Source organism: Cystoisospora suis (genome assembly GCF_002600585.1).
Source record: "Cystoisospora suis strain Wien I chromosome Unknown contig_3562, whole genome shotgun sequence".
NCBI classification, from domain to species: domain Eukaryota; phylum Apicomplexa; class Conoidasida; order Eucoccidiorida; family Sarcocystidae; genus Cystoisospora; species Cystoisospora suis.
In genome coordinates, this window is record NW_027156357.1 from 210 (window position 1) to 10,014 (window position 9,805).

Here is a 9,805-nt window from a genome sequence, read left to right on the forward strand (position 1 = left end):
CCTTGAAGAGATAGTAAGAAAAGAACAAGAAGAGAAAGAAAAAACAAGAGAGAGAAGAACAGAAAGAAAAAGACATTGCCGGCACAGGAATGAAAGAAAGAAAGAGGAAGATCTGAGAAAGCTCATGGGACAGAGGGAAAGACAGGGGGGCTTGGAGAGGTGAAAGGCAGGATAGGAGAGATCAAAACGTAAAGCTAGTCATAGAGATACATATATATATATATATGTATGAGAACATAGGGTGCATTGATACAAACAGAAAGAGAAAGATGAATTCGAGTTACATAGAAACGTCTGAGCCACGGATAGACGCACCTAATCAATACAGACAGATAGATAGATTTATTTCAATAGATATTCATACCCACCGAATAAGGATGAAAAAAAGCACCAAAGAAACGAGCGCAGCGTCCCCTTCCGAAAGATGGGGAAGAGACCCGATTGAACGAATGGGCAACTGACGAATAAAAAGAAAGAGAGAAAGAGAAATGAAGGGAAAGAAAGAGAAATCAAGAGAAAGAGAGAGACAAAGAAGCTCTTTGTGTTCTTTTTTGTTTACCTGAACTGCATGGGGCGTTTGCCTGGCGGTTGAACGAGAAAGGAATGCATGCGGCCTCGTACAACCTCACCTCCACACCATGACACCTACGGAAGAGAAGAAAGAAGAGCGAAGGGGCAATAATAGATATGAGGGTGGCATTCGGCTTATAGTAGGGAAAGGATGATCACACCATCTCTTTCAGAACATCTATAACGGCCGCAGGGTGAACAATCCACAAGTATTGAATCTATCTATCTCTCTCTTCTGTACGCATGGGTTGGGATCGCAGGAATTGCGACAGCTTATGATAAAGGCAAAAGAAGAAACAGAGTCCATGTGTTTTTTCTCTCTTCTTCTGATCTCTACGAGTTCGTCGTCACTGCAATGCGTAAGCTGGGGTCTTTTTCAGCGAGTCAACGGACAAGTTCGCTGGCAACAAGAGAAGAAGGGTGAGAAGAAAGAAGAAGAGAGGAGAAGGAGAAGAAGAGCGTGACTTTGGTTACCTTGGCACCCTCAATATCGACGGAATGTTTAGGGCGTACATCTCTGGGGTCGTTGAAATACTGCAGAAAACTTCCTCGCAGAACAATATACCGCAGATTCCACGTCGTGTTCCATATCCCGTCACCTACACAGACAGACGCATGCATGCATATACACATTTTTTATATACCTCACTCTCTCTCCCTATATATATGTACGTGCAGGGCATGGGTAGACACGGGCTGAGAATAGAGAGATATTCATACAATATACATAAGCCATTAGCTTGCTAGCTAGCCAGACAGCTAGACAGGTACAGATCCAAACATGACTTAGCGGTTGTAAGAAAGGCCCGAGAAAAGCTTGCAAAGAAAGTAGTTTAACAGCCTCTCATTTCGGTTGCAATCCAAGAAATGAAAGACGAACAAGAGAGCACATCTCGCTTGGGTTCTCTCTCTATCTCTATCTCTCTCTGGTTTGCTTCCTCATCGAGGTCTCTTGATCTTCTTTCCTTCTCTATCTATCTTATCTGTCTCTTCGATGCCTTATCAACATACCTAACTTGAAGAGAAACCCAGAATGAAGAGCTGAAGGAGGAGGAGCTTCTTGTCTGGGAGGATGGTGACTGGAGAACGGAGAAGACAATTTGAGATATCGACTTCCAATTCTCATGCCGTGTGGATAGATCAGTCGACGTCCTCTTCCAAAGGCTTCACGCCCTCCAGCCCTTATGAAGTATCGACCTCCAGCCCCTCTACCTCTCCCTCCTCGTACTGCTACTAGCTGCCCTGCATACTTCTCCATAGTTTGACCAGACGGATGATCTCCTCCTCCTTCTCCTCCTCCCGCACGTACGGCGCCTGAAGAAGAAGAAGTGGCATGAGGACCACTCGGACTGGTGGTGTGTGGAGCAGCAGCTGTTGTAGGCCCGGGTGTATATACACCTGGAGCATCGAGACTCCATGGGGCAAGATCGTCGATGTTAACAGAGAAAGGTAGACCACCTGCTTTAATCTCAAGTAAACTTTCATCTTTATCCGTTTCCCCTCTATCTCTATCTTCTTCTTCATCTTCATCGTCTTCGCTTGAACCGTCTTCATCATTCTCTCTACCGGAAATCTTCTCTGTTGAACGAGGTGGGGTACCTCCACCTCTGACTCCTGCAGCTGGCTCTTTTCTCCTTCTTTGGTGATCCTCTTCTTCTTCTTTGCCTGCGGTCGCTGCACTAGAAGAAGGAGGAAGGGCGGCCTTCTTACTTGGATCGATACGAGGGCTCACGTGCTTCCCACTCTCCGTTGAGTCACCATTGACTGCAGGAGTTGTCGGAGCAGCAGAAGGAGACAGAGGAGGCTTACTTATCCCAAGAAGAGCATCGATCTTCTCTTTGACCTCATCTTCCATCACACGAATATCAGCCATCGTTAAATCATACCTGTATATACACCAAGTGTAACAGAAGCAAAAAGAGATCTATGGGAAAAGAGAGCTCCTCACAAAAGAAAGAAGCGATTCAACGGGTAACGGGAAGTACATAGAATCGAAAGAGACGAATGGGAGAAAGAAGAAGAAAAAGAAGAAGAGGCGAACGACCGTCGATTTCCTTACTGATGCATACAAGAGAGAGAAAGATATGGCTCGCCTCTCCTCTCTACCAGGAAGTTAACATATGAAGATAAACGCTGTCTCATTTCTTCTTCTTCATATATGAAGAGGCAAGTGCTTAACCACATGAGGACATATATGCACATATCCATATTTGTACATATATATGCTTATGAGGAAGGGTGTTAGAGATACGAGGAGATATATAGAGGAGGGTCTGTCTTCAGATATACAAGAATAGAAGATGGGGTCTATCTACATGGATGGAAGTAGATATAGACAGACAGACAGACAGCTATCCAGCACATCTGAGAGAGACATCATACAAAGAAGCGACTTTTCGCACGTCACCCCAATGAGAGAGATCGCAAGCTTCTCCATTCCTATGTCTATGTCTTCTCGAAGACAGAGTCTCTACCTAGGCCACACAAACCACGGTGTATACGTACATACAGAGAAGGATGGCCTGGTGTATAGAATGTTGTCTTCTCTGTGGCTGACAGTGGACCTAGCCCGCTAGGTAAGGTGTTCTTCTCTCTTCTTCCTCTAGTTCTAAGAGATGGGTCTATCGTTTTTGATCGACCTCTATGAAATCTTGGACACAACGAATTCTACGGATTCACTAACCCTTTGCTTTTGCATAGATGTATAGCAGGTTTACACGATACATTTTGCGGTGTATATACACCTGGGACGTGTGTGTATGTACACTCGAGCCGTGTGGTGTACATACACCCAGGACGCGTGTACACTCCAGGTGTATATACACCCCAAAAGAGACCTACCATTCGTCCATCCAGCAAACTGCTTTCCGGTGATATCCAAGTAAGACATCTTTCATGGCACCAACAATCCAATTCTCGATTTTGCCCGCCATAAAACCGAAATACGGAAAGTCGATGATAAAGAGCTTGTAACATGTCATGAGAGGATATTGAGGTTTCTTTACAATCTTCTTCTCCCCTCCTCTCCCTAGACCATTTGCTGTGTTGGTAGAGCAAACAGCACCTTCAACCTTCTTCTTCCTTGGACCTTCTGACTCGCCATTTCTTGTCTCTTTCTCCCCTGCACTTCCACCAGAACCCTCTCTCTCTCTCTTATGAAGACTCCCATCCGGCAGTCGCTTTTCTTTCGTTTCTGTACCATTCACAGCATCACCAGCAGAGGAAGAGGAAGAAGAAGAAGTCTGGCGACCAGAGGACGTCGCCTTGGTAGGATCAAGAGATGAAGAGTGAGGAAATGAATCGAGATGACTACTGTTTTGCTGGCGATCTTCTTCTTCTTCTCCGTCAGCGTCGTCATCTTCAACTACATCAACGAGAGGCACATTCGTCATCCAATCTTTCTTTAAAGGCCCTATATTCGCTTTGACGGAGTGAAAGACACCTGGGTCTTCTGAAGCTACATATGACTACAGGCATACACCAAAGAAAGAACAAAGAGCAATCACTTATATCTCTTCTTTTCATCTTCTCCCTTCGGTGGAGAGACAGGTGCATCGAACTGGAGAAGAGGCGAGACCATGCCTCTCTTCTACTCGTCTATCTTCATTACACACTCGTCATCCAGACGCTTCCGTGCTACAGGGGAAGGGGGGGGGAGGTCGACCCATGCAACACCAGACAAGCCCAGCTAGCTGAAATGGCTGCAACCACATCTCGATGAGGTACACACACAACCTGAGCAGGAGCCACTACGTTAAGAAGATGGACTTTCCCCTATGTAGACAAACAGAGAGCTCCTAACGTAGCTGGGATGATCTGCAACTTGTCTTACCTTAGGAGGTATATAGTCATTGACTATATCAATCACCATCACTTTACGCTGCGCCAGCATCGACGCATCGAGCTTCAGAGCCTGAGAAGACAAACCAAAAGGGAAAGAGAATACACTCGAAGAGAATATGGAGAATCGACATACAGACAAAAGGCTTATGATGAAGAAACACTCACAAGAAAAGGAAAGAGGACAACGTACAAAGGAGAAGGAAAACAAGAAAATGCAGAGCTAGAATCCTCTTTTTATAGTCAGCCGGACGATTCGGGTGTACATACAGCGGCTACCAGTGGGTAGCCGTTCCGTAGAGGTGTCTGCAATAGACTCTATAAGATGTTTGAATAATGGCATAGAGGTAGGTGAACGATATATCGTACCGACCTATCCGATTGTTCGTCCTATACACAAGTGCGGATACACCCCTCTTGAACAAGTATTTATCTATCAACATCCAAGGACATATATACATGTCCGTAGATGTATGTAGGTGTATATACACAGATAGAACTCATCACGTCTTCATCGAAAAACTGTGTGAGAATACATAGCCATAGCTCTAGCGCTTCTTCATCTTCGTCTTCTTGTGATGACATTGAGAGAGCAAACAGAAGAAGAGCCCCTCGGAAAGCAAAGAGAACGAGCTTCTCTTCTTTGGTGTGAAGAATGGTGCAGGAGATTGAAGACGAAAAAGAATAAGAAACTTCATGATTGTCCTCTGTTTGCCTGGAAAGAGAAAAAGGACTCTTGGGAGAGAGCCGAGCTCCGTATTGCGTGGTGTCAGTACACTCAGTGTACATACACCAGTAGCAGAAGGACTTACATTGTCGTCTGTCTGAACACCCAGGAGATGGTGGCTTGTCATAGAGACTTTTGCCTTTGAAAAGATTTCACACTGAGACACACACAGAAACATGGAGACAGGAGTCTTCTCTTTGGCTCTCTCTCCATCTCACCCGCACATACACCCCCCCCTTATCACCGTGTGGCCTGACGTGGCCTATGCTGCTTAGAGACGTACATTACAACGGACCGATACACGTAGAAGGCGTATGTACACCGTAGTGTGTACATGCTGCAAGAGAGTAAATGAAGAGGCAGAGAGAAGCGTGGAGATACACGAAAGGCTTCCTCTTCAGCAAGGTCGATGATATGCATCATATGCCGTGTGGGTATGAGAGACTTTGCTTCTATATAACAATATCATCTTGCCCATGCTGACTAGGTTCGTTAGAGATAGGGCTAGCAGACACGATTGCTCATGCTAACCTTCGGGTGACTCGATTCCAAGGGGGAGAGCGAGACAGATGCTGTCAGTAAGGAGCATGATGAAAGACTAAAGAAAGACAGGATCTCCAGATACACTCATGTCTCTGAACTTACTTGGTCTCCCACTAAGAAGGAGGATGTATACATGGGTATCGACAGGTAGATCGACACCTAGATATACATAGAGATGGTCAGGTACAAATCTAACTATGTACGTACATATAAATAGATCTATATGTGTATGGGTCTATCTATGCACATGCATCTACACAACTTCTCCAGAAGCGTATGTATCCCTATGAGAGTCATGGAGAAGATCGGAACGGGGCAAAGCTACTTGTGAGATGTCTGATAGCAAGGAGAGGAGAAGAAACCTTACTTCGTAAATCGTCTTTAAATGAGGAAAGGCATTCCATCTACAAAGGCACATACACATCATAATACCTGCATCTACACCTCCCTTCCGACAGATGTACATACACCTCATATACACCTCCGTATCTCCAAGTTCACATTACAGTACATGACTATACACCCCGACCCAAGAGATACTCCATTCAATCCGAGAAACGCTCCAATCTCACCCCCCCCCCTGCTGTCTTTTTCTCTCCCCTCTTCTCAAACTCAATACAATCCTTTCTGAGACATCCGCGTAACAACACTACATCTACACTAGCTCTATAAAGTCCATCCAACTTCCCTATATATATATATATGAGAGATCTACATTTAGGAAGTAGCAGGCTGTAGTAGGCTTAATACACCATCGCCGTTCGCTTGTATATGAAACAGAGACATCTCAACAGAGAGCTATAAGAGACAAGAGAGACTTTTTGTCTCTTGTTCCACTCATCGGAATGATCGGTCGCCTACCCGACGTGCATGCGAATTCATGTACATGTAGATGAGTACGATTCCTTTTCGAAAGTAGATGAATGTAGATTTACAAGATGCTAAGATAGAAAATGAAACAAGAAAAGAAAATACAGTCTACTACTCCTTCTTCCCCTTACACGCATCTGCCATATATACACCTCTCTATACGGAGAGGACTATACATACATGTAAACAGTAGACATATATCTACATAGAGAGAGAGAGAAAGATCTAGTGGTTATACAGAAACATATGTATGTGCATGAGATGTTGTCGATACATTCGCTAGGGCCCGATACAATTGTGAGATCGAGGGTTCGTCAGGAGAGACTCCACTGCATCACCCTTGAGGTGTACGCACACTCGAAAAGTAGGACATCGCCACCCCTCCGTCCACTGACCCTCTTTCTTCCTCTTTTGCTTTTCTCTCTCCCTCATCTTCTCCTATCCCGTTAAGCACGGAAGAAAGAAAGAAATCTCTCTGTCTGTCTCTGTCTTCCCAGAAGACATGTGGAAGGCCTTACGATTTTTCATCGAAGACAGTAAGACGAGTATCGACCCAGCTGACCAGCCAGCTAGGGAGTTTACTGGCGATGTTAATCCTTTTGTGTGTATATTGTCCTTTTGCTCCGTCGTTCTCCACATCTTCATATTCTTCATTTACTAAGATTTGCATGCACTCGTTAGCGGCTGTCTCAGGTGTCGATTTCGAAGCGTCTTCAAGACTTGCCTTTGCTACCATATACAGCTGACATCTCTTATACTGTTCAGGAGTCATAGGCAAGATCAATCGATACTCTATCACCTTCATCTTGAAATCGATACGGGGAGAAGGGCAAGAAGACTTTTCACATATGTGTCTCGATCCTTTAGAAGCAACCAGTTAGTCAACCACTGTCAGAAGATCACGTCCCTGAACTTCTACATACACAGAGACACATAGCTATATACATCAGTAGAAAGATAAAAAAACAAGATACAAATTCATTCATATTCACTTCACACGATACATACATATACACGCGTATATGTCTATATGTATATATTTCACATATATAGATGTGCACGTATATATATATGTATATATATGGAGAGAGATGTATTATGTATAGGAGAAGAGAGATATGCTAGAGAGAGAGAAGAGCGAGCGTGAAGGGAAAGGGGTGTTGACATTGGAGCAGATCTCTGCATGCAGGTGGATGGTTTGAAAGACGTAGAGGAGGAGAAAGATGATATGATGGATCAGATGTCACGTCATGTATAGAGAGATATGGGCAAGAAAAATCAGATCATATACGCACCAAATAAGATACGGAGAAGAGGCCTTCTTCATTCGTGTGCCTGAATACAACTATGTCTTCATCTTCTTCCTCTTCTTTCCTTCTCCGCTCAACTGCAGCGCGAGACTCTCCCTTTGCTTGTAAGCACATCATGAAGAAAGAAAGAAAGAAAGGTCTGCAACAAGAAGGAGAATAGGATCAAATCTTTGATGAGAAGAGGAGAAGACAGTTTCTTTCACACCAGATCCCCTGTGATCTGTTCAACGGAGAAAGAATGAGAGGGCAAATGAGGGAAACGAAAAACGGAGAGAGAAAGAGGAACAAAGATAGGAGACGGTGAAAGAAACCTCTATGAACGAAGATATACCGAGCTTGATGAGACGAAGGCTCCTTCAGACCTTTCAGAATCTCTCTTCTTCTTCTTCTTTTCCGCCTCCTCTCTGCTCGACTTCAAAAGAACGTCTGACAGAATAAGGAGGAAGAGTTGCTTCTTATGAGCCCGACTCTTCGAATGATTTCATTCTTTAATGAATGCCTCGTGGTAGGCTGAGGAAGGAGGCGAAGAGAGGAGAAGGAAAGAAGGACAGGAAAAAAAATTCGTGGAGAAAAAGACAGATACGGAGAGGAGAGGAAGCTCCTCTCATGATTGATTGAAGTAGAGAGATCGTGAGAAGAAAAACACGAAGGGATGGAACGACCGATAGATAGATAGATAGATGTACGAAGGGTCGAAGGCGAGAAGATATTGAATGGATAGGGGAAAGTCCTTTCAGAAACAAGAGATCAGATCGTGATGTCTTGGAACAAAGATGACTATAAGAAGAGAAAGTCATGCAAGCTTCTTCCGAACCCCTGTTTAGAAAAGGCCTTGTCAAGTCCCCGGGCGGATGAAAACAAAAGAAAACAAATCTCTGGAAGACAAAGACTCCGCGATCTCAGTGAGATGTAGCTATCTCTCTACTAGATGCACCGATCCCAGTGTACATAGACCCGGGGGCCATGGGGTCCCTTCGTAGTGAGAAACGAGGGGCAGGAGGGGCAGAACGAGAAGAAAAAGCAAAGGAAGAAGAACGTACGTAAGCAGTTCAAGAGATGACTCGATTCGGAGGTGATCAATATCTTTCTTTCAAGGTGCGTGTCGTATTCTTATCGACGAGACACGCGAAAAGAGAAAGCCAGAAACTCTCGGAGACCCTGAGCATGATAGGCGGTCTTCTGGACGTAGCGTCATGTTTTTCCTCAAACAGGGAGAGGTGTATGCACACCAGGGAAACTTGTACTTCTTCAACTAACTCATGAAGGAAAGCAAATCTTGCCATCCCTTTTTCCCTTGCTCGCCTTCGTATTTGAAAGTCTGGTTGACGAAGAAGAAAAAACAAGAGAAGGGCGAAAAGAAACGGGTCGTATTTTATAGCGGAGAGAGATTGACCGAGAGGTAGATAGACCACCACGAAGGCAAGCGTAGAGCCAGCAGGCTCTGAGAGAATCCAAAAGACGAAGCGAGTAGAAGCAGGACGGAATTTTTGATGAGAGGTTCCGATAAGGAAGAGAGAAAGAAGATAAGAGCAAAGAAAGACAGAGAAGCGGAGAGAAAACGAAAAACGACGGAGATGCGGAGCAAGCTGCTGGCTACGTGAGCACTATAAGTTGAGAGAGGGAGAGATAGATTGATAGCGTGAGAGCGAGAGGAAGACCAGGTTTGCTGCTTGAGGAGAGAAAGAAAAGAAGAACAACACGCGAAAAAGGCTTCATTCTTTCTTCTTCTCCTCGTCCTTCTCACCAAACCCTTCTTTCTCTCTTTTTTTCGCTTCGTGATAGTTCGAAGTCGACGCTTACAACAGAAAAAGAATGACAAGAAGGACGGCGATGATACCGATGTGTATGTACACCGCTGAAACAGGGCCTCAAATTCTCTTTTGCATCTCGGCCTTCTTTTCTCCTCCTTCCCTTGTCCTTCTTCTTCTGTTCTTTCTCTTCTTCT

At 44.6% G+C, this 9,805-nt stretch overlaps 1 protein-coding gene across 1 annotated transcript; it reads right to left on the bottom strand.

Moving 5' to 3' along the window:
* Positions 1 to 311: 311 nt before the first annotated feature.
* CSUI_006916 (phosphatidylinositol transfer protein) lies at positions 312 to 9,683 on the bottom strand. Its single transcript, XM_068067066.1, has 8 exons — positions 7,069 to 9,683; positions 6,048 to 6,084; positions 5,223 to 5,294; positions 4,403 to 4,483; positions 3,412 to 4,037; positions 1,582 to 2,456; positions 1,045 to 1,169; positions 312 to 645 (listed from the first exon to the last, which is right to left on the bottom strand). Exons 1-8 carry the CDS (start codon positions 7,353 to 7,355, stop codon positions 556 to 558), a joined length of 2,193 nt encoding a protein of 730 aa, XP_067920957.1. The 5' UTR covers positions 7,356 to 9,683; the 3' UTR covers positions 312 to 555.
* Between the last annotated feature and the right edge of the window lie 122 nt (positions 9,684 to 9,805).